This window comes from Eurytemora carolleeae, unplaced genomic scaffold (genome assembly GCF_000591075.1).
Source record: "Eurytemora carolleeae unplaced genomic scaffold, Eaff_2.0 scaffold1443, whole genome shotgun sequence".
NCBI classification, from domain to species: domain Eukaryota; kingdom Metazoa; phylum Arthropoda; class Copepoda; order Calanoida; family Temoridae; genus Eurytemora; species Eurytemora carolleeae.
The window spans coordinates 44,467-70,415 of record NW_019397345.1 but is presented as its reverse complement, the minus strand read 5'-3'; the positions used below and the strand labels follow the sequence as shown (position 1 = coordinate 70,415).

Below are 25,949 nucleotides of genomic sequence, written 5' to 3'. Positions count from 1 at the left end.
CCCCCTTCAACCCCTATCCTCTACCCCCTCCCTCTGCCTTACCTTAAATTGTTCTATAAGCCTGGCTTCTGGAGATGTTTTACTAGAGGGAGACCAAGGGAACCAGGAGAATATACCTCCACTGCTCCTAACTGCGTGCTCAGGAAGAAACCTCTCCAGGTTCTGTCTAGATACAGGAACATACGTAAAACAATGGATCATATCAAGGTTATAATGCAAGGAAAGTTAATTGCAGTTGCGTATACTCTGCGTACATATTGAAACCAGTTCTCTCTGGGTAGAATTTGTAAACAAGAATAGATGCATTAATGTGTTCGTTTAGTATCCGAGGAGGATAAAAGCATTTAATTTTGAAAATTTTGATAATTCGCATAATAGTTTCCTAAGACCAGAATATTGATTTTTTCATGTGAAAGATGGATCCCCTGTCAGGCTGTGACATCCGTCTTGTGTTTATATTACCGCCCTGAGACAGTACACTGCCGTACAAAAGATGCGTACACCTTTGAAATAACTTTCCCTGCATTATAACCTCGGTTCATATAATTGTACCAGGGTGACCAATATAATACACGAAAGTAGTGATTATATCCAATATAATTGGTAATTAAAGGGAATGTAAGCGGTTTTTTCAAGTGACCTAACATGCAAAGATTCACAACGGAACCTGTAAAAGCTTTGTCTGGTCAGGAATGAATTAAATTTCCATGTTTTTAATCTAGAAAACTGTTTTTTTTCAATTGTGGTATCTCTCCAAAAGTGACTTTTGCGCATTTCTATTTCAGGAAAACATGATATTCGAACACTTTTCCAACTAGACAAACTACAGTATTTTCCAAATTATTGATGAGATGATGGTTTCAAACGTATCGTTCATATTTGCATGAATGGTCACTTGAAATCACGCTTACAGTCCCTTTAAGAGTGAAAGTCTCATGGAACACCTTGGACAATACATTATACTATGCACATGACATATTATAGTACAGGGCGTCCCATTTCATATTAGGTTATCTTAAATCTTTAGCGCCAAAATACGCACATAATACTCGACAAATCTAGCATTTTCTGCAAAATAAAATTTTCTTTTATCCTTATTACATTTTTCATAATGATTTATTCTTCTTAAATTTTCTGATTTGTCCTCCAAATCGTAAATTAGACCCATTGACGCGGTCTAATTTGATGTGGGACACCCTGTATGTACATAAGTGTACCTGATAAATGATGGAGTATGAGTGGATATATCGTACGGTCCCAGCTCTAATCTAGCCTGGATACCTCCTAACATTATATAATCTGACACCTCACAAGGATATCGTCCAGTCAGGATATTGTACTGATTAGTAGGGAAAATATCAGCAACCTTAAACTGGGGGNTTTTTAATGTTTTATTATTGTATAAAGGAATTGAGTCTTTGCCTCAAACTTAAATTTTCTTATCGTCTTATCTTTGTGATGTGAAATTTTGATTTTTCAAGCTTAAATTATTTGATCTAAAATAATTTATAGTTTGAAATATCTGATGTCTACGACATTGGGTTGCAAATATATAGGGATTAGAAAATCAGAGTTTGTGACAAAGACTCAATTCCTTTTGGTTAATACTAGAATGACTATTTTTACAATTTTGTTCGCAGTGCTCGATAGGAGTTTTTGGACAGAAATTGTCTCTTTATCGAGAAGGTTCAAGCTATAAGCTCTGAAGATCCAATCTAGACCGAGAAACTTCGAGATACAATGAAAATTTTAGTCCTAAACCTTAATAGCTAATAAATTCAACATTATTGCGATGATTACTTCGTAGCAATGTTATAATGAAATCAAGCTTGAACTGAGAATGAGTGATAGAAAGCACAATGGATTTTAAGAGCTAGGTTTAAAGTGAACCCTGAACAAAATTCTTCGCGAATATATTTGAACATTTTAATGAAGAATTATTTAAACCCTTCCTTTGCTTCCTCGAACAGAAGCTCCAGAATCTTCTGATCTTTCACCTGAAAATATACAACATTTGTTAGAAGAAAAAAAAACAAATTTTTTAATTTAATTTATTTTTTTAATGTTAAATCAAATACAAACCAAAATACCAAAATTTCTTTAGTTAAAATCAAGCCAAGAAATAAGAACCCTGCATTACTTTACAGATTCTATGATAACCCCAGAATGATTTATATTTTGTAAAGGTTTTAGCGAAAGGAGGAGAGGGTGGTATATAAATTCAGAAGTCAATAATATGATCCTATACCTGGATTTCATCCCTACGGGTAGTGAACACATTTCGTTGTAATGATAAAACTGGTTCATCACAAGCCTAAGAAACTTATTTTTATACCAGAAAAAATTGCAGATTAATCAATAAAGATGAAAAAGCTAAAAACATGTTCCACATTAGATTCTAAATAACTGAACTACTTTGTCTTTATTTGAACGCACATTTAGAATTATGTTTAATCTTAAGATCCCAATTTTATATGCAAACACAGGCCTAACAAACTCAGTTTACGTTATCAATATGAGTTTCTAAAAGACTGTAATAACTATTTATAACACTGTTATTTTGGTTCGCAGTGTTATTAAGTTTTTGAACAGAAATTTTCTCTTTATGGAGAAGGTTCAAGTCTTTTTAGATTTAATTTTCTCCCGAGCTTTAGCGAGGGACAAAGTATAATAAAATATAAGACTTGAATCTTCGAAATAAAGAGAAAATTTAAGTTCAAAAACAAAAAATAGCGTTAAGGTAATTTTATGAAACGTTTGTGTACTTGTCTTATTTCAATGATTATTTCTAGATCAAATAAGCTTTGAAACAAAGCAGAAGTCAAAATATAAAGGTAATTTCAATTTATTTTCATTTCAATTGAAAACAAATATCCTATTTTTTTAGGAAATAAATCCGGGAACCAATCAAAACTTTATAGCACGATGATTACTTTATAGCAAGTGCATTATGAAATTCACGATTAAGTGAGGAAGAATGATAAAGTACACAACAGTTTCATAAAAGATCCACATAGACCCAGACCGATTTGAAAAGTTTTATAGCACGATGATTACTTTTTAGCACGTTCATTATGAGATTCAGGATGAAGTGAGAAAGAATGACAAAGTACACAATTGTAAAACTGGGTCGACATTAGAGTGTCACAGCGCCTTGGAATTTAGTTTTCTTTTACTAACTCACTCATACTTTTCTACAGCCCAGAACACATTTTAGAAAGGTTTAGCTTTTGTTTTTAGTGAGAGTTTACAAACTTTAGATGATTGAGGATTACCAGAATGGAAACGAATGTTTACCTTCTTATCCTGGGTTGCGGAGCTGAACCTTTGGAGGAAATGATTCCATTCACGCCGGATAAAAAAGGGTTTATGATGAGGTTTTAATTGTACTTCAAGTAGAGGAGAAACCATCCATAGAGCTAATATATCCTATATATACATAGAGCTAGTATGTATGGTATAAAGTTAGTTTGGTATATTCTATACATAGAAATATAGAACTTATCATTTGATCTACTGATCAACTAATTTGCTAATATACTGATCTGCTAATCTATCCATCAACTAATCAACTGATCTACTAATGTACTGATCTACGGATAAACTGAACTACCTGTACTCCTCCTGCTCTAGGGAGTCCTAGTTCCTCCTCTCCATGAAGGCTGTTTATGATATCTGTAACGGTTGAGTTAGCCCCCTCCTCTATTTCCATCTGGACTCCAACATTGGACATTAGATACACACAGACATCAAGCTCTGCAAATATGTCCGTTTAAACCAAGGTTCCATGTAAGGTTAAGATGTTATGGATGCACTCCATTGTTGGCAGGGACGATTTTTACAGCAATGAACACGATATCTATTATATGACGTCACTGATAATTAATTATAAATCATCACATTTAACAACTATTGATTGTGCTAACAAGCTTGAGAAGCTAAAAAATGCAATTTTAATTCAAGTTTTCAATTTTTGAGTTCGTTTATATTTAGTGAGTCGCGAAATTTATTATTCTTTAAAATTAGCAGTGACGTCATTCGAGGTATTGTTGTGTCCATTGCTATTAAAGTATTGGTTGGAGCACATCCAGACTCATAAAAAAATTGAAACATTTCGAAAATTCCAATCTAAAGTGTAAAATTTTTCGTCCAAAATATATCATTCCAGAAAACGTCATAACGCCGATAAGATCTGAATATCAATTATAAAAAAGACAAAAACATGAGTTATGTAAATTTTTTTTACTCAATTTGTTAATTTTCTGTGATAGAAAAGAGAAGAAAAATATTTCGGAGTTTTTTCTTCTTTTAAGATTTTCACTTACTTTTTCTCAGTATAGTTGGAGTTCTTCTTTCCTGCACTAATTTATCACTAGAGAGATTTCGTCCTATCCTAGCCTGTGGTCCGGGAAACCTGGAGTAAAATATAATAGATTTCGTCCTATCCTAGCCTGTGGTCCGGGAAACCTGGAGTAAAATATAAAATATTTCGTCCTATCCTAGCCTGTGGTCCGGGAAACCTGGAGTAAAATAGAATAGATTTCGTCCTATCCTAGCCTGTGCTCCGGGAAACCTGGAGTAAAATATAATTTTAGATTTCGTCCTACCCTAGCCTCTGGTTCAGGAAACCGGGAGTAAAATATAAAATATTTCGTCCTATCCTAGTCTGTGGTCCGGGAAACCTGGAGTAAAATATAATAGATTTCGTCCTATCCTAGCTTGTGGTCCGGGAAACCTGGAGTAAAATATAATTATAGAGTTCGTCCTATCCTAGCCTGTGGTCCGGGAAACCTGGAGTAAAATATAATAGATTTAGTCCTATCCTAGCCTGTGGTCCGGGAAACCTGGAGTAAAATATAATAGATTTCGTCCTATCCTAGCCTGTAATCCGAGAAATCTGGAGTAAAATATAAAATATTTCGTCCTATCCTAGCCATTGGTCCGGGAAACCTTAAGTAAAATATAATAGATTTCGTCCTATCCTAGCGCGTGTGGTCCGGGAAACCTGGAGTAAAATATAATTATAGATTTCGTCCTATCCTAGCCTGTGGTCCGAGAAATCTGGAGTAAAATATAATAGATTTCCTCCTGTCCAAGCCTGTGGTTCAGAAAACTTGGATTACAAATTTAACCTATTAAACCCCTGACTTGAACTAACCTATTATACTCCTGACTTGAACTAACTTATAATACTCCTGACTTGAACTAACCTATTATACTCCTGACTTGAACTAACCTATTATACTCCTGACTTGAACTAACCTATTTTACTCCAGATTTGAACCAACCTATTTTACTCCTGACTTGAACTAACCTATTTTACTCCTGACTTGAACTAACCTATTTTACTCCTGACTTGAACTAACCTATTTTACTCCTGACTTTAATTAACCTATTTTACTCCAGACTTGAACCAACCTATTTTACTCCTGACTTGAACTAACCTATTTTACTCCTGACTTGAACTAACCTATTATACTCCTGACTTGAATTAGCCTATTATATACTACTGATATGAACTGACTTGAACTAACCTATTACACTCCTGACTTAGGCTGGGTTGAACTAACCTATTATACTACTGCAACTTAAACTGACTTGCAGTGACTTGAACTAACTTGAACTGACTTTAACTAACCTATTATACTCCTGACTTGAACTGGCTTGAACTGACTTGAACTGACTTGAACTAACTCGAACTGACTTGAACTAACCTATTATACTCCTGACTTGAACAGACTTGAACTGACTTGAACTGACTTGAACTAACCTATTATACTTCTGACTTGAACTGGCTTGAACTCACTTGAACTAACATGAACTGACTTGAACTAACCTTTTATACTCCTGACTTGAACTGACATGAACTGACTTGAACTGGCTTGAACTAACTTGAACTAACCTATTATATTCTTGACTCCCCCTCCCACTGCTCTGTGAAGACATGGCTGCTCCTCTTGTCAAAAACTCGCCTCGGGGCCGGTCCCGGAAATATTCTCTAAAAATAAAAATAAAAATATGATTATTATTATTATTATTTTTTCGGATTTTTAAGAATATTTTTGAAAACTAGAAACGCTAAAATAGTTTTATTTTATAAAAACTTTTTCTCTCAATTCAATTTATGGCAGATTTTCTTGGATGCAATAGAACACAGGCGTCAAACTCTAATCTTATAATCTTTGTAACCTAATGTAACCTTTGATATTTTAAACTTAAACGGTTTGATCTAGTAGGATCCATATTCTAAACAACATCGTGTTGCAAAAATTTAAAGATTAGAAAATGAGAGTTATTATTATTAACGGGATTTCAAGAGAGCATCTGTGCACAGATGGCAATGCGAGTTTGACATCGGTGCACGTGAAACGGTCAAAATTGTGAAAAATAAAGTCGTTTTTCTGACTTAAAAAATGTTTATTTCTGTGAGTTTATCCATTGTTTCTTATACGCAAGAAATGCTGAGTCACTTTTGCAGAGAAACCACAAATGAAAATAAACAGTTTAAGTAAACAAAATCATGGATATCTAATTCATACTTGATCAGACAAAGGTTTTGAGAACACCATTGTAAATCAGGAATCGACATCTCTGCTTATCTTAAAATCACGCTTACAGTCCATTTAAGAGAATAAAATGTCCTACCTGTAATCTGTATCCATGTTATGCTTCTTATTCATAAACTTATTGTACTCTTCAACCCTCACGTACACCTCACTTCGCTCCCTTTCAAACCCCTCCCCCTCCTCCTCCTCCCCCTCGCTCCCGTCCCTCTCTACCCTCTCTTCCCTCTCTTCCTCAACAGTTCCCTCCGTAGCTCTGAGCTGGTTTTTCTTCAATCCTGAACCAGTTCAAATCTGTAAAACTTGGTATTTTTACTTTTTTAACACAAATTTACCAAGAAAGAGTTCTTTTTCATTCTTAATACTTATTTAAAGAATTAACATTGACAAGTAATTCAAGTGTATGGTAATTTAGTTAATGGCTTATTGCCTTTTAAACATTACACTGTTTAAAGAAAGTCGAACTTTTCATTCGCAATATCGAATTTTGATTAAGATTACGATTTTTTCTAACAGTATATGTAAAGTATGCAATTTCGTTTTCAAAATAATTTAGTCTTTGCAACCGGATGGTGGAAACCTTTGATATTTCAAACTTAAATTATTTGATCAGAATTTTGTTTGAAATATATTTGCATTAGGTTGCTAAGATATTGGGATTGAAAAATCAGAGTTTGTAGCAAATACTCAATTCCTTTCAAAGATACGGTAACGAAGATACAAAAAGCTGAGCTTTGAATTGAATGAGTATGAGAGCAAGGAGAAGAGAATGTGAAACTAGTTTGTTTTTTATTCCTGTATAACAGTATACTACAGCTGAGAGCTAGAAATATTGATCTGCGGGGAAAGTAGAAAGTTTGTGGGCATAAAGAGAAAGCTGGGATAAGAAATTGTACGCATTATTCGAGTATTAACTCAACTAAGAAATTGTACGCATTATTCGAGTATAAATCAACTAAGATATTGTACGCATTATTCGGGTATAAATCAACTAAGAAAACGCATTATTCGAGTATAAATCAAAAAAGAAATTGTACGCAGTATGAACATTGACTCAACTTTTCAGAAGCAACATTTAATAATTCGTTAACACATTCTTTAACTATAGCTTGGGCACCCAGCTTTGCTTGGAAACTAAACTAAATTTGAGGCCAATTGTTCAAGGGGGTTCTAAGATAAAAATGAACAGTTTCTCACAAGGAATAAGTCTGTAAAGATCTTTTATGTTGTGTTAAATCTTTTGTCTTGAATACAGTCTTCTAAATGCGTATATAATGACTAAAAAACGAAAGAAACAAAGAAGTTTAAAGTAGCAGGGAATAATAAATTACATTAATATCATCTAGGATGGCAGGCGATAATACCAATACAATGAAGACGACTTTTTCTTATAAAAGTTTTAATTGTTAACAAGCTTTTTTTCGAATTACAAGTTTACAAGTAATTAAAGAGAAGCTTTTTAATTGTCAGATTCTCTTTGTTTCCAATTTTGTGTATCTATTCTCTGTAAAATCTTGAAAATAAATCAAAATTGAAGTCGAAAGTCGTCTTCATTGTGTTGATATAATTGCCTACCTTGCACCGTATGTAATCATGAAATGTAAAGAATCTATTTTAAATTAGTTCAATGAATTAAGATAGAATGAACGGCAAGAACAAATTAAACTAATTTAACAGAAGTCTAAAAGTTTTTAACCCCAACTTCTTTTCTATTGCTATGAAAGGAGTTTTACTTTTGACTATATACAGTGTAACTGTAACAGTACAGTCGACAGTATAGTACCGTCGAATACAGTACGCGCAAAAATGTTTTGTTTTGTAAAGTTTTTAAGTGGTTTCTTTACTATAGGGTTTCCACGAAATGGCTAAATCTTTTGCGCAAAATTTGCGCTATTTTCGCGCAAATTTTATTTTTGCGAACTTTTGCGCTATTTTTGCGCATGAAACGCAATGAGTTTTGCGCGGTTTTGCGCTATTTATTTTGCGCAATTTGCGCAAAACCTGCGAATTATTTTTGTTTTGTTTTACGATGTACACAAAGAGAACATGTTCACAATTAATTTAGGATATGGGCGCGAAGCGCCCTCTAAGGCTAGAAAGAAGGGCGCGAAGCGCCTTGAATTTCTAGTTATTAAAAATTTAAGATTTATATATTCGTATTATTCAGGAAGGAATATTATACTGCAGGGTTAGCCACAAAAGGACAAGACTTCAGAGACATCTGTAAAGAATCTATATAGTGTATGTTTCCGTATAATTATGCTTCCTTGCAACTTTAAACTTGTTTTGTTATTTGTCAAATCGATAAATAAGCCATTTAAAGAAAATGTTTAGGACAAAAGACTTAATTTAATTCTGCCATCATCATATTGAAAGAGTTCTAGGTCGACATTGCAGTATAATTCCTTGTGGCTAACCCTGTATTAATCAAAGGTTTTTTGTTTCTTTTAAAGAAGACGACCATCAATATAATCGTATTGGAATGGGGATCAAAGAAATTATTTCTTTTTCTTTTTCTTTTACCTAGGCAGATGGACTCACTTTCCCCTGTGTTCCAGTAAACTTCATCCTCCTTCTTTCCCACCCTACACAGTATACTTCTTTATATTACGGTATACTTCCTCTTCCTCATATCCCACTCTATACAGTATACTTCATTATATTCCAATACTTCCTCAATTCCTCTTTTCCCATCCTACACAGTATGCTTCTTTATATTACGGTATACTTCCCTATAGAGTTGTTGTCTTTGTTCTAAATGTTTAAATTTTAATCGAGCCTTCACAGTGATATAACAGAAGCAAAATGTGAAATTAAAGAAAGATCGAGACGACAATCATTCTGTTCGATTTTCTAATCCCTATATCTTTATGTTAGAATAATCTAAGTTTGAAGTATCAAAGGTTTTTATCATATCATCAGATTGCCAAAAATATAGGTACTCGAACATCTGAGTTTGTTGCGAAGACTAGGCCTGGGCAATTTTCTGTAAACCATGAAATCCGTTAATTTATAGACTCATCCCAACCCTACTAAAATATTGTTAGGCATTAAGAATTAACGGCTATATTACCGTTAATAGAGATTAGAGAGCTTCCCAGGTCTATAGCGTCGACTCAACTATTTGATAAGTTTAAAATTCTAATGATATATATTGCGTTACCGTATCTCTGGTTCTAAGTGCTGTGTAGGTTCAGCAATATTAATCTCAAATAGTTCACAAGCTGAATTTCCTAGGTTAAGATCAGTACAGTCGTCGGCGTATTTATCAATACAATGAAGAAAACTTTCTGTTTGAATTTTGATTTTTACCAAGCTTTTAACACCATTCCTGCTGGGAGTAGTTTTATTACAAAACTCAACAAGTATTGGTCTGAGGCTGTTAAAATTTTCTGACTTTTCCTTAATACCCATAGCGCTCCCTTTAAGTCTAAAACCGGGCTTTTATACCAACTGCCGGAGTCCTCAGGCGCACTGCCTGAATGACTACTTTTTCCTGTAACAAATTAAATCTTTGTTTTGACCCACTTTTATTTGTCGTCAAATTTGAGATTTTGATAATTTTTAGCTTCTTGGAAAACCAGGCTATAACATAAGGAAATAAATTGCACAAGTTTTACAAAGAAAATTTTGCCATTTTTGTTTGCATAAAACCCGTCAAAAGAAATTTGCACATTTTTAGTTTTTTTTTTTAAATCAGGTTATTTAAAATTTTGCAAAATTTGCATATTCGAAATGGCTTGGCCAAGGGCTTTTCAAAAACGTATATTTTATCATTTTTGGGTTTTTCTTGCAAACATTTTTATTATATAACGGGATTTTTCAAAGAAAAATTTAGATTTTTGCAAATGTCCGATTGTTTGGAAGATTCTAAAAGTTGAGCACAAGAGCGTTCTAATGGTGTATCATTTGTCATATTTGGACATCAAACATGAAAATTTAAGGGGGGGGGTGGTAAAATTTACCCCCCCCCCCCTCCACGTATCCTGTTTTTCAAGTGCCCCAGCTGGGATAGGGTTATACAGCATGGAAAAACACAAACATGTCAACAAGGAGAGATGTTTCTCTTTGAAGAAAGTTTGTTAAAAATCAAAACTTAAATAAAAAATTCGTCTTCATCGTTTAGATTTAAACGCCGACTACTATATTATGTAATTTATCCACTGAAAACTAAAACACAAGGAGAAAGTTAAATTTATGTGATATTATTGGTACAACTTTGTAACCTCGTAGATCCTCTGGTTTTGATCTTACTGACAAGTATGAAAATAGCAAATTTATCTGATTACATACGGGGTGTCCCACGAAACATGACAGTTGGTGAATAGTTCAGATACAGGGTGTCCCACGAAACATGACAGTTGGAAAATAGTTTAGATACAGGGTGTCCCGCGAAACATGACAGTTGGTAAATAGTTTAGATACAGGGTGTCCCACGAAACATGACAGTTGGTAAATAGTTTAGATACAGGGTGTCCCACGAAAAATGACAGTTGGTAAATAGTTTAGATACAGGGTGTCCGACGAAACATGACAGTTGGTAAATAGTTTAGATACAGGGTGTCCCACGAAACATAACAGTTGGTAAATTGTTTAGATACAGGGTGTCCCACGAAACATGACAGTTTGGTAAATTGTTTAGATACAGAGTGTCCCACGAAACATGACAGTTGGTAAATAGTTTAGATACAGGATGTCCCACGAAACATGACAGTTGGTAAATTGTTTAGATACAGGGTGTCCCACGAAACATGACAGTTGGTAAATAGTTTTGAATGTCTACTTCTATATATTGTATTGGATATTAAAGATTTTTTGCAGTTTATTTCGTTAAAAAAAACATCTTTTCCTCCAATTTATTTTACTTTGAAATCAAAACTTATTATGGAATGTTGTAAACCCCGAGTTTGATTCGGTCTACAGTAGAATTTAAACGGAATAATTAACCCTCTTAGTTCATATTTATTAATTTAATAATTGTAATAATTGTATATTTATATTTAGGAGATTGATATTCGGTTCCAAGCTCCACCTTCTGTACTCCAGCGGAACACTAACTATGCTGAAGAGGCGGCCTGGTACTTCCTTAGGTTCCCTAACTGTTCCATGATCTTCCCTAGATCCCTCAGTGGATACTGTATCTGCTCTAAGGCTCCTTCATTTTCAATTGATGAGGATTCATCTGCCCCCAACCCTGGTGGAGCCTCATTCTCTTCATCCTCGAGGCCAGGGACATCATCCGGGTCTCCTCTGTAATCCCACTTCTGGGGTTTACCTTTCTCCGTCTCTCCTTCATCAAGATCATTCCCTCCTTCATCTACAGGTCTCTCAGACACATCAACAGCAGGCAGGACCCGAACTACAGCCCCATGGTCTTCATGGTCACCACCCCCTGGGGGTAGGGTGGTCGTAATCTCCATTATAGCCTTTAGTAACCCTTTGCGGTATTGTTAATTACTTAGCTATTAATATACTTATAATCAATCAAGAATTATTTATCTTTGTATATAGCTTTACTAAGCTAGTGGTCTTGCTTAGCGTTATAGAGCTATCTTATTTAGCTTTGCGGAGCTATTAACTTTATCTAGCGTGCATTGATTATCTTACTTGAGATCAGAGATAAACAATGCCACAAACTCTAATCCGTCGTTATTTATAATAAAGCTTTAGCAACTTTTATGGTATTTTAGTTACTTAGCTATTGATATATTTTTCAACAATCTAGAATCAGTTATCTTTTATAAGTAGCTTTACTAAGCTATTTTTCTTGCTTAATTATATAAAACTATTTAATTTTGCTTTGCGGAGCTAAGGATCATCTTTATACAAATAGCTTTACAAAGCTATTTGTCTTATTTAGCTTTGCAGGGCCAAGGAGCCGGCTTAGCTTTATGGAGCTATTTATCCTGCTTAGCTTTACAGCGCTATTTATCATGCTTAGCTTTACGGAGCTATTTATCTCATCTAGCATTGAAGAGCTATGTATGGTATTTAGCTATGTAGAACTATATATTCTAGTCCGTTGATGTAGAGCTAGATATTTCTTTGCGGAGCTATATATTGTATTTAGCTATGTAGGATTATATATCCTTGCCTATCTATGCTAAGATAGATATCTATAACTAGCTATTCAGAGTTGAATATGTTTATCAGGCTATGTTATGTTAATGTTATGTTAATAGTCTGAGTTATGGATAGGTTAGAGTTGTGAGCTGCACTTGACCTAAGGTAGAAGATTATATTAGTATTATAATTCTTTCTACTAGTAAGGTTCTTTGTGCACTGCCGTTCCCTTTTGCTTTGATTCATTATATAGAGCGCTGGCCGCATGTTCTATATATATATATCTATATATATATATATATACGTAAATTCTAATCCGTTCCAGATTACAACAGGAAGAAAACTATTCACAAACTGTCATGTTTCAAAGAAAACCCTGTACTAGAAATTCACAACATTCTTCACAATAGCTCTTCAATAAGTGAAATATGGTTAAATCTTGATAATTTAAAATTAAAAATTAAAATTTTAGATAAAATACTCATAATTTTTAGGGACCCTTTATTTATAGAGTGGTGTGTTCGATTCACCCTTTAAACCTTTAATCGTCATTTTTTAATCTAAAAAGCTTTGCTATTTGTATTGTCTCTGCCGGTTAAATCCAAAAGTCACTTTTAAAGAGAAAAATAAGAATATCTTGTTCATTTATCAACAGATTTTACATTTTATCGGTTACCATTGTAAATGATATAGTCTCTTTGAGGGGGATTACCTCTGAAGGCAATATTAAACTTTGATTTGTTTACCGAAATAAAGTTTGCAGTACTGATCCATTTGTTTATCAAACTGCTCAATTGTTCTCTCTGTCTCACGGTCTGACCAGGTCAGATTTAGATTAATAAGGTGCAGGGAGGGTCACGTGACAATTAGAGGACGACTTAAAAACAATGAGCATAGAATATATATTAGAGGGGAATTAACCAGAAAAAAGTGTAAAACGGCCATTTTGTTGTACTGTTTCCATTGTACTTCACATATTTGCGCTATATAACCTTTTGGGCCCTGGAACATCATTTTATAGAAAATCTAAAATTAATATTAAAAAAAACCAAATTATGAAATAGGCTGGTTTCATAATTGACCAATGATCATTTCACAAAGACTCTATGCCTTTCACTTTACAAACGATGATTTTTCGTTAAAACTTTAAATCAAATGATGTTTTTTTCACCTAATTCATTTAAAAAAGTTTATTTAACAGCTTTAAAAATTCGAAATTGAAATGGATAGTCTAGGGAACACACTGTATTAATGTACTCTGCTGCATATAATTTGTGAACATTTACATGATTTGTAGACTTTGAACTCCCTTTCAGGCTGAAAGGGACTGAAAAAATTCATACCGAGGGATTATCTAAATTCCCCTCTAATATATATTCTATTCTCTTTGCTTAAAAATCGTCCTTGATTTCCAATAGTTAATGACTACCAGAAGTGTGTGTATAAAACAAATTGTTGAACGTTTCTAGTTTTGTCCAATGTCCAAGCTTTGATTTACTTTTGTGGTAGAAAATTGATGTAGATACTAGATATTATTAGTTTTAAGGGTTTAAAATGACAGACCACATTTTGGAAACCCCAAGACAAAATTATTAAAAAAATTTAATGGAGGTTTCACCTCAAACCTCCTTAACAATATGATTATAATAATTCAATGAAAAGTAACCCAAGAGGGGAATTTAAATATGATGCCCTGTAAGAACAAGAAAACGTAGATTTACATAGATAATAGAGTTTTATTAATAGATAATGAAGTTTGTAGAACCTTGTAGTAAATGGAGTTAAAGTAGGGATGGAGTTGAAAAATATGAGAAATCTAGAAAAAAGAGTTTACCTTGTGAATACATAAAAAGGTTTAAAATTAACAGTATAGTTAGTGTGGTTGGAAAGTGGTTTTGTTAATCTAGCGAATTATCTAAATTCCTAGAAAGGTTTTAGCCATTCTCTTCAACGTTGGATTTAATTCTGAATCATTATTTTGGAAATATAAATCTAGATTTTTATACAAACTAATTTACTTATTGGATATAAATTGATATAAATATGGGATAAAGACATTAATATAAAGGTGTTGTAAAGAGCTGTTATAAATAATGGATATGAACTGACATAGATATTGTAGATCTAACTGATGAAACTTTTGGATATACACTTATATAGATATTGTATATAAACTAAAATAAATATTGGATATACATTATACACTGATATATATATTGGACACAAAATAATATAAATATTGGATATACACTGATATAATATTGGATATGAACAATATATGGTTTGATATAAACTGATATGAATATTGGATATAAACAATTTAAGGTTAGATACATATTGATATTATTGGATATAAACCAGTATAAATATTGGATATAAACAATTTAAGGTTCGATATAAACTGATATAAATATTGGAAATAGACAATATAAGGTTGGATAATAAACTGATATAATATTGGATATAAACTGATAAAATATTGGATATAAACTGATATAATATTGGATATAAACTGATAAAATATTGGATATAAACTGTTATAATGTTGGATATAAACTGACGTAAATATCGGATATAAACTAATATAAATATTGGATATAAACAATCTAAGGTTGGATATAAACTAATATAAATATTGGATATAAACAATCTAAGGTTGGATATAAACTGATATAAATATTGGATATAAACAATCTAATTGTTTTGATATATAATGATATAAATATTGGATATAAACAGTATAAGGTTGGATATAAACTGATATAAATATTAGATATAAACAATATAAGGTTGGATATAAACTGATATAATATTGGATATAAACGATATAAGGTTGGATATAAACTGATATTAATATTGGATATAAACAATATAAGGTTGGATATAAACTGATATAAATATTGGATATAAATAATATAAGGTTATATATAAACTGATATAAATATTAAATATAAACAATCTATAATGTCGGATATAAACTGATATAATATTGGATATAAACAATATAAGGTTGGATATATACGGTTATAAATATTGGATATAAACTGATATAGATATTGGATATAAACTTATATAATTATTGGATATACACAATCTAAGGTGGGATATAAACTGATATAAATATAGGATATATAAACAATATAAGGTTGGATATAAACTGATATAAATATTAGATATAAACTAATATAAATATTGGATATTAACAATCTAAGGTTGGATATACACAATCTAAGGTGGGATATAAACTGATATAAATATAGGATATATAAACAATATAAGGTTGGATATAAACTGATATAAATATTAGATATAAACTAATATAAATATTGGATATTAACAATCTAAGGTTGGATATACACAATCTAAGGTGGGATATAAACTGATATAGATGTGACCGGAAGTACAAAGGTAAAGTTCCGCCTAAATCTATAATTTCCGTTTTAGGATTTAAATACTTTCATCATACATGTCAACACAGCTTCAGCGTACATTATACACATTTACAAAATATAAACACTGTACATATAGTGTACAGAAAGTGGAAATAAAGTGTACATAAAGTGTACAATGATATACAAAAAATGTACATAAAGTGTCAACAATTTGTACATAAAAATGTACACAAGGTGCACAGAGCCCAAAACTTAAGACAGGGTATCGTTATGAAAACCAGTTTTGAAACCCGGGTTTCAAGAATGGGGTTAGGCAGTTTTGTGGATATCAATATTTTTGTTGTGAAATATTATTTTATTAAGTTTCTTCATATTCTTAATTTTTTAAAATTTCTTTAATCAAAATCTACACAATTGCCAAGACCCCAAAAAGGAAACTCGGGAGTTTCGTTCAACGATACTCTTTTAAATTTCGGGCTCAGAAACTGTTCATAAAGTGTACGCAAAGTGAACACATAAAGTATACTTAAATTTACAAGTGTACACGAAATGTACAAAAAGAGTACTGAAAAGGTATTGGAAGTATACATAATACAGTAACTTTTATACAGAATTTGGATTTTTGTATATAGGATCATCTTTTTATAACCTTTTTCTCTAATAACTCTCTTTTCAAATAAGCTGTTTAACAAAATATTTTACTCTTACTAATTTTTTTTGTCTTTTTAAAATAAAATAAAAACACGTTAAAATTTTGAAAATGTCAGGATTTTCGTACTTTATAAACTTTTCCATACATAGATGTTACAGTTGTCATTTCAGGTTCAGCGGGTTTAGATTGAGGAAACAGCTCCGGAGCTAGGGTTGAGATCTTGTTCAGGGTCTCCTTGCAGTCTTGAACCAGCTCCTCCTCACCTGTAGACTGTTCACTCCCGTTCCTTAGTTCAGATATACTTCTCACATTCTCTAAACACAAAGCAAGGTTCTCTTTTAATCTTTCTAGTTCCGACTCAAGGGTTGTAGAAGGATTAGTACCGTTTTCTCCGGGGTTGTCAAGATCTGTTGTTCTGGGTTCAGCTTCTCCGCTGTTTTCCGTTCCGTTCTCTTGGGTAGAATCAACCTAAAGAGAGAAATAGTATTAGCAGGAATAAATCTTTTACAAAGTAACTCTGAACACATGCCTCAAACTCTGATACTTAATACTTATATCGTTGCAACCTGAGGTATCAGAGCTTTGGTTTTCCAAGCTGCGACTTCTTTTTTTGTCACAAATTCTGATTTTCTAATCCCTATATATTTGCAACCTAATGTCGGATACCTTAAATATTTCAAACTGTGAATTCTGTTAGATCAAACATCTAAATTTAGAATATCAAAGGTTCACACAATGAGGTTGCAAAGAAGTAGATATTAGAAAATTTCAGTTTGGTGGCAGAGATTTCATTCCATGTCTAGTTTGAGGCGGAAATTTATTTTCATTTCCTTCCAAAAGAGGTTGGGGGGAGGGGGGGGGATTTCTATCTGGACCAGGGAGGAAGAAATAGAAGGGAGATATAACTGACGCGGTTCGCCCTACCATATGATTATGTGTGCTTTGCAGACGGGTACTCCATTTGTATAAAAAATATTCAAAATAGGTTATTGTACACGCGGTAATAAATATTTCTTATATAAATGAAGTACCGTCTGCAAAGCTTGTATAATCATATGGCAGGGTGAACCGCGTCAGTTATATCTCCCTTCTATTCCTTACTCCGTGATCTGGACCCACCATAGCACAAGTTTGATCATTCTTTTCTTCTTTTTCTTCTTCTTCTTCACTCTCATCCTCTTTATCTGGATCATCATCAGAGAACATAGCTTCCTGCAGCTCAAAAACAAATCAGAAAATTTTTAAAAACATTTTTTAAAGCGTTAAATCTTACCTAAAAGATCGTTTTTAAAGTAAAAGGGAAAATGATAATCTATAATTTTAAATAAAAGCTAAATAATTTTAAGGTTAGTAGTGTATAAGGTTCTGAAGAAATCCTTTTATTTAATTCAAAGTTATATAAAATCTGTAAATCGATTGATGACGAAGAAATTTAAAGAAACTCCTTATCCCTACATTCAAAAGTTGTATGTTCGATTCACAACAGTACCCTTGACACCATTATCTGATTCACAACAGTACCCTTGACATTATTATCTGATTCACAACAGTACCCTTTACACCATTATCTGATTTACAACAGTACCCTTGACATTATTATCTGATTCACAACAGTACCCTTGACACCATTATCTGATTCACAACAGTACCCTTGACACTATTATCTGATTCACAACTGTACCCTTGAAACCTTTATCTAATTCACAACAGTACCCCTGACATCATTATCTGATTCACACCTGTACCCTTGACATTATTATCTGATTCACAACAGTACCCTTAACACCATTATCTGATTCACAACATTACATTATCTGATTCACAACAGTACCCTTGACATTATTATCTGATTCACAACAGTACACTTGACATCATAATCTGATTACCACTATTGAATTGGGATAATTTTTTTCTAATAATTTTTTAAAAAAACTTTCAAAAGTTTCTTTGCTAGAGAAAAACCAGAAATGGAAATTGACAATGATATCTTTGTAATATTTGCCCAGATGAACATTGAAGGATACCCTTGTGCATCGAGCATGACTTCTTTTTTAAAAGGGTCTCTTAAAGTATCCGTATTCAATGGTTTAAGTTTTTATTGTTTGAAAAAGTTTTTCCAAAAAATCTGTAAAAAGAACTGAGTCTTTGCTTCAAAATCGAATATTCTAATGCCTATATCTTTGCCACCTGACGGTGTAAATATAGAATTTTAAGTTTGAAAAATCTAAGGTCTACATTACTGGGTTGGAAAGATAAATGGATTAGAATATCAGATGGTTGTGACAAAGACTCAAATTGCTAGAATAAAATGCAAATCTTGATTTGTCCTCTCCTTCATGTACATAAAGAGAACCTTCCCTAGATGAGAGAACACGTTAACCTCGGTCCCTATCTTCATGTAGAGGTAGATAAAGTTGGAGTACGTCTCAGATTTAAATATTTCAGATTCAGGGGGCGGGGGCTCATCCGGGGATCCTAGAGGGTAAATGGTATATTATTATTGAGATAACAAGATTTTTCAAAAGTTTCAATATTCAATTACAGGATCTAAGGGCAAAACTTTTGGATGGGATAGCGCTTAGCTTCAGCGACTAAACTTCTTTAATTCCTTAAAGGGACTATAGAGGAAAAATGAAAGGGGGTATAGGCTGAAACCCAAGCATTTTAAGAGTTGATGGAGACCCATAAGAGTTCTATCTGATGTTCCTGTCTCGAATAAATTGATATAAAATTGTGTCAAATTTATACGAAAATTTATATTTATTAAATTTTGTATAAAATAGTAGGCTTAAACAAATCATATTCAGCAAATACGCAACCAATCTTAAAACGACGATATCCCAGAGGAGCCTAAGTAACTTAGGTTTGCTCCTATTATTATTTGAATTCAATAACTTTTAATTTTTAATAGATATAGTTGACAATATAATTATTACTTACGTATCACGTGACTAGTTCTCCCACCAATGACAATGCAGTATTATTGTCACGTGTCTTTTTCTGTATCACGTGAAAAGTATACTGCAATGCCATTGGTGGGATTTTTGGTCACAATTCCATATTTATATGACGGATTTTTATACCGCTAGTTATTTTGTGAAACCAATCCATCAGAAGTTGAGTATTCTTCAAACATAACACAGGCCTAGAAAGTAAAAAGATTTTTATAAATTTAAGCATGATCTAGATATCCAAGAAGTTCATTCTTCATCTCAAACAATTAGATATTCTTCCAATTGAAGATTTTCATAGAATTTTTAATAAATCAAAGAAATCATTTTACAATGTATTTCTTATTTAAAAATGCAGAGAAGTCTGCTTGTGGGATGCCCTGAACCCTCTCCCTGTAAACGCCCATGGCTTTATTAAAAAATGTATTCTCGACAAGTTTTCTTTGATAACATTATATAGCACTTTTTTCTGATCAAAGATATTAGCAAAAAACGATTTTTCAAAAAGATATATATATATATATATATATATATATATCCTAATAGGACGAAACACTGTGTCTATGGATATATATACTCGTTTAGTCCGCTAAACTTGAGTTCTCTGTGGTAATGAATAGGTTTACTAATTAGCATTATGCAAGGCCCTCAACTTATAATGAGTTGGTTGAGCTCTCTGGTCCCTATTTCATTACCAAATCATCAGGGTTTGGTGGAGCAGTGGCTAGCGTGTTTGATTCATAATCTAAGGATTCATGGTTCAAGCCCCGTCAACTGCAAAATCAAAAATCTGATGATTAGAGCCATACTGATGAGTCCTTAAAGGACAAAACACTGTGTCTATGGATAGAGCTTAGAGCCTTTTAAAAGTATAACCATTTTGATTGTTTAAAATCGGCAATACCATCTTTGCATATAGAGAACACTTGAAATTACGCTCACAGTCCCTTTAAAAGCTTGAGGAGAGGTTCTGTAAGGTGCAAACCCCTCTGTACTAAACCTGATAATTGCATTCTTCATGAACTCTAGTGTAAATCCCTCCTTGATTAACTCCGCCGCCCAGTCCGAGTCCTCCGGGATATCAAAGTCGGAGCATGTGTCTCCAAAGGACTAAATATTTAAGGATTTTAAAGAAAATTTTAAGAAAGTGAGTTTTTGCAACAAACTCTTACTTATAATCATTATATCTTTAAGAACATAAAATCATCAAGATTGTTACATTTTTAGAAAATAATAATCAAAAGTTTGGAAACCCTTATCTTATTACAGGGATGATATCGAGCCATGAATAAATCTGAAAATATTTTTACTAAATCTGAATTTTTATAAATATCAATGGGGTTTCTAAACATGCAATTCAAAATTTACTCTCACCCTTTTGCTTACTTATGTAAAATAAGAAAATTCTTTTTAAACAAGATGTAGTACAAAAAAGTCTATATAGCTATATAGACTTTTGTATGCCGAGTCCATTAGCCCCTGATCCAATCAGGGTTTAGCCATGTGTTTGTTGTCTATTCTGAACCAATAGAAATTGCATGGCGATAACATCTATCTTTTTATCTAGCTCATTATCCAATTAGAGATAAATCCATATATCGTCGCTATAACAGTAAATGGAAATATTTACTTCTACTGAAACTATAGTGATAGAGCAACAAATATTAACAAGTTTGTACGTATTCCTTTCACAGCTAAGAAATTTACGTTTTAATATTTGATCAAATAATAACTTTAATTCACCTAGCTAATACACGTTTAAAATAAATTTAACAACTTTTGTAAAAAGAAGAAGTTTTAACAGATATATCCAGGGATCATACTGTATTTATGTGATATTTAATTTGTGAACAAATTTACATTGATTGTACACTTTGAACTCCTATTCAGGAACAAAGTGACTGAACAAAGTCATACCGAGGGATTGTCTTATTTCCCTTCTATTCTAATCTATGCTTCTGTGGATATAACTTTGACACATTTTTATATAAATTTCTCGAGACAGGGACATCAGATAGAACTAATATTGCTCGCGATCAACTCTTCAGTTTATACCACCTTTCTTTTAACTTTAACCTGGTCCCTTTTATCTTATAAGATCAAAATTTGTATTTGTACCAGGACGGATAAGGATAAAATATACCAGGACGGATAAGGATAAACTATACAAGGACGGATAAGGATAAACTATACCAGGACGGATAAGAATAAACTATACCAGGACGGATGAGGATAAACTATACCAGGACGGATAAGGATAAACTATACCAGGACGGATAAGGATAAACTATACCAGGACGGCTAAGGATAAACTATACCAGGACGGATAAGGATAAACTATACAAGGACGGATAAGGATAAACTATACCAGGACGGATAAGGATAAACTACACCAGGATGGATAAGGATAAACTATACAAGGAAGGATAAGGATAAACTATACAAGGACGGATAAGGATAAACTATACAAGGACGGATAAGGATAAACAATACCAGGACGGATAAGGATAATTTATACCAGGACAGATAAGGATAAATTATACCAGGACTGAAAAGGATAAACTATACAAATACGGATCAGGATAAACTATACCAGGACGGATTATATTTACATCTACATAAGATATTACAAACATTATTTTTGAAGCTTTCAATGATAAAAAAGTTTTACCTTTAGTACGCTCTTTAAGAAGTCCCAGTATGTGACTAAAAATAATTATTCATATAAAACTGACATTATTTAAACTATTTATGTCGTTGGATAATTCAAAGTTTTGGCGGGAATATCAAGTAATGTCGAGGTACTTATTAAACATGCTAGAGGTAGAAAGTGATAAGTAAAAGAAATCTCAAACAAAGGAATTGAGTCTTTGCCACAAACTCTGATTTTCTAATCCCTATATCTTTATAACCTAATGATGTAGACCTAAAATATTTTAAACTATGAATTTTGCTAGGTCAAATAATAGATATATCAAAGATTTACATGTTCCAAATATGTGTAAGGATTAGAAAATTTAAGTTTGTGACAAAGACGCAATTCTTTTAGAATATATCAGGACTCAATCTTGACATCATCTCATTATCACCCTTTTAAGCGACAACCAACATAATTCTAAAGGGTGTCTCTAAAAAAGTTACTTCAGTTGATGTCAGAGCCTCAATTTTAAACTGATTTTCATTTTTGAGACCAATAGATATAAAATCAAATTTTTCAAACATCATTTATTATAATGGTAGGAAATTCTATTACTGTTTAAGTTTTGGAAGTTCCCTTGCAGGCATAAACCATTTTATGGACACCCTTTATATATACAGGGTGTCTCTGAAAAAAGTGCCCTTAAGCTTTTCCGCCAACTAAACGTGTTGTTTTTACTAAAAAGTGTTCCTCCATAACTTTCATAACGAGCTTATTATTCCATCTAAGTAGAAAATTTTGATTGAATTATTTTTTGAAAATCTTTGGAAAATAGACCTCCAGCTCTTTTTCCAATTTTAGGCCTATTTTGAGCAAAAGGGTTTTTTGACGACCCCCAATTTCAGAACATTTTTTAATATAAAAAGCTTACACACACTTTTTTTCAGAGACACCATGTATATTTTGTTGGGACACCCTTTTTATATTTTTTTTGTATTACCTAAAGAATATTCCACGAACCCATGAATCATCTCTCCTGTCTCGGGCAGGTTCTACACATAATAATATTTATTAGTTAGGAGAGTAATTAATTCATTAATATTAATGAATAAGAAAGAAAAAAGCATCTTCATGAGTTTTTAAAGGGACTCCCCACGTAATTTCAAGTGACCCTTCATTTGCAGAGTTAAACCATGAGTATGCAGAGTTGTGGACAAATTCTTTAGGATTGATTTGAGACATATAAAACTTTTCCAAGATGTATAATTACTGATTTTGAGTGTATAGTCGACGTTCATGAATTGGGTGGGTACGTTTTCAGAACCGGTTTTTTAAAGTTATTAAAGAACGACGACGAAAAATAAAGTAAAAATTATATATTAAACTAAGTAGATGGTTAGGAACATATTTCTCAAAAGAAATTTGCCAATAAATGAATGCTAGCATCAATTATTTCGTTTTCATTATTATCATCTTATTATCATTATCTTATTTTCTATGAATTTGTTCGCAGATTTCTACAAATTCTTCAAATATCGTCTTTTCAATAATAATCAAGCAAAAGTTTTATATGTCTCAAATGACCACAACACTGCATACTCAGTTCAACTACCTTAAATAGCCGGTCTGTCCCTTTCATGCATTTTCTGATTTTACGATATTAAACACAGAAAATAAATTTCCTTAAAATGTTTAACTCTAGAAATTCTAATTCGGGAAATATGTAAGGGTGTTCGCGTATGAAGCTAAATATGGCATATTTTAAAATATTTAAAGGCACCGAAAATGAAGCAGCCATGCCACTCTATAAATTCAAAATAAGCGTACAGTCCCTTTAAAAAATCATAAAGATGTTTTTTCTTCCTTAAAAGTTACCAGATATTGTTTAGGATGAACATGAATAGCAAAATAAATGATATGTAAATAATAAGTAATTAATTAGTGCGGTATAAGGCCTCCATTCGATCATTGGTTTAGGTATTAAAGAATTCCTCAATATTTAGTAATTTCACTTATCTTATAATCATACCCCCTTCCTTGATATATTATTTTAAATCTCTGAATGTCAGAAATAAAAAATTTATATTCTTGCAAAATTGTACATTATACAGGCACCATCTCGATCAATTATACCTTCCAAATTCATAACAGAATTACTTCAGATCAATTATTGAAAATTTTTTTATGTTTTTTTTACTATTATACCTGAATCTCAGTAATTGTAAAAATAAAATAGGAAATATGCAGAACAAGGTTTATAGAGCTTTATATTTTTACTTAATGAAAAAGACTAAATATCTGTGTCATTTTTTAAATTCTTTCGATGTCTCTAGGTTCTAGGTTAATCTGTTTAATTTTAAAGAATACTAGTTTGAAAGGACCGGTGTTGCCCGTGGAAATTTTTTTTTTAAATATTGAAAAAAATTAGAATTTTTTTTAGCCTATAACACCCCCGCCACAAAAAAAGTTTGGCCGGCTATACGCAACATATGTATATATATACGAATGTCTTGTTTTATTATATAAATTAAGATTAACTATTAAGTACCTTTATGAATCCATACAAGCACCACATTAGATCATTGCTAACTAGATCGAAACCACATCCTTGCCAGTCAATCAGCATTGCAGAGTACTAAGATTTTAAGATAAACATATATTCCAGGGGCAGGAAGGGAGGGGGTTTTCTTGTTATAAAAGAATTCCTAATCAAATTCAAGAAAAAAGTTCATATCATTTTCAAGGATGCTGTCAGGTAATAATCTATATAGACTTGTTTTTTGTTTGTTTACTATTTATCTATTATTGGAAAACTGGTTCTTTATCAATCATAGCCTTCCCTGCTGGTTAATAATAGAATAAACAAGGATAAGGGAGTCAGACAATCTATATGTAAAAGCTTGTCTGTCTGTCTGTTTGTTTGTATCCAATAAAGGCCAAAACGGCTGAACCGATCGGGCCCAAATCTTGTGTGGGACCTCACGTGACTCCTGAGCTGAAAACTTTAGAATGGTGGATATCAGGATTAAGGCTTAAACCACTCTTTTTCTTAATATCCAGTTTAAATATTGCTTGTTCTCCACATGAATTTAAACTCCAGAGAAGCAAATTGACCTGACAATTGGATATTTCATTCTAAAGTTTTCAGCTCAGGAAAGGTTTATGAATGATTAAAATTTTAAAAGGTTGTGTTTAAAAGTTTTTTTTTTGTAAAATAAAAATGCGCGAAAACATATTATGAAATCCGCAAACTTTTTTTTGTTTTTGTTTTATAATGTACTAAGAGAAGATGCTCAGAGATAAAGCCATAATTAAAAGTTGAAATAGAAGATGGGCACGGAGCGCCCTAATAGCCTAATTATTTAAAAAAACATGTAAAGATAATTATTATAAACTAATTTGTTAATTATTTAGAAACATATTTCTTAAAAGAAATGATCGATTAAAGCCATACTAAAACCGTAATGTGGATTATTTCATTATCACTATTCTGTTTCCTATTTCTAAAGTTTTAGTCGCAGATTTCTTAAAAATGTCGTCTTCACAATTTAAATAAAGAAAACCTCCAACTATCGAAATCCCAAAAAAATTCATAAATCTGCAAGATTTAAAATTAATTTTAGTAACTTTTTTCAATAATGTAAGTTCATTATTTATCTCAACATGTTTGTATACATAAAACTAGTTTGA

The 25,949-nt window shown here is 32.3% G+C and overlaps 3 protein-coding genes across 4 annotated transcripts in view; all 3 read right to left on the bottom strand.

Annotated features, from left to right (window-relative positions):
- LOC111713654 (FERM domain-containing protein 8) overlaps positions 1-7,463 on the bottom strand; it is a 13,008-nt gene extending 5,545 nt beyond the window's left edge. The window contains exons 1-10 of the mRNA XM_023488576.1: positions 7,460-7,463; positions 6,646-6,841; positions 5,903-5,998; positions 4,326-4,414; positions 3,614-3,756; positions 3,298-3,429; positions 2,249-2,314; positions 1,953-1,997; positions 1,218-1,339; positions 43-166 (exon numbers count right to left, since the gene is read on the bottom strand). Coding sequence (XP_023344344.1) covers positions 43-166; positions 1,218-1,339; positions 1,953-1,997; positions 2,249-2,314; positions 3,298-3,429; positions 3,614-3,756; positions 4,326-4,414; positions 5,903-5,998; positions 6,646-6,841; positions 7,460-7,463 — 1,017 coding nt within the window. The remainder of the gene's footprint in view (positions 1-42; positions 167-1,217; positions 1,340-1,952; positions 1,998-2,248; positions 2,315-3,297; positions 3,430-3,613; positions 3,757-4,325; positions 4,415-5,902; positions 5,999-6,645; positions 6,842-7,459) is intronic.
- A 1,192-nt stretch (positions 7,464-8,655) lies between these two features.
- Positions 8,656-14,797, bottom strand: LOC111713658 (uncharacterized). Its single transcript, XM_023488583.1, has 4 exons — positions 14,550-14,797; positions 13,373-13,441; positions 9,727-9,796; positions 8,656-9,148 (listed from the first exon to the last, which is right to left on the bottom strand). The coding sequence occupies exons 1-4, from the start codon at positions 14,566-14,568 to the stop codon at positions 8,944-8,946; spliced, it is 363 nt and encodes a 120-aa protein (XP_023344351.1). The 5' UTR covers positions 14,569-14,797; the 3' UTR covers positions 8,656-8,943.
- A 1,917-nt stretch (positions 14,798-16,714) lies between these two features.
- Positions 16,715-24,890, bottom strand: LOC111713657 (uncharacterized). Of its 2 annotated transcripts, XM_023488582.1 has the most exons (9): positions 24,808-24,890; positions 23,260-23,311; positions 22,293-22,327; positions 20,622-20,731; positions 19,754-19,815; positions 19,003-19,145; positions 17,790-17,882; positions 17,054-17,138; positions 16,715-16,984 (listed from the first exon to the last, which is right to left on the bottom strand). In XM_023488582.1, the coding sequence occupies exons 1-9, from the start codon at positions 24,883-24,885 to the stop codon at positions 16,782-16,784; spliced, it is 861 nt and encodes a 286-aa protein (XP_023344350.1). In that variant the 5' UTR covers positions 24,886-24,890; the 3' UTR covers positions 16,715-16,781. The 2 variants fall into 2 exon arrangements, with proteins under 2 accessions (XP_023344350.1, XP_023344349.1); XM_023488581.1 differs by having other exon boundaries at positions 16,715-17,138.
- Between the last annotated feature and the right edge of the window lie 1,059 nt (positions 24,891-25,949).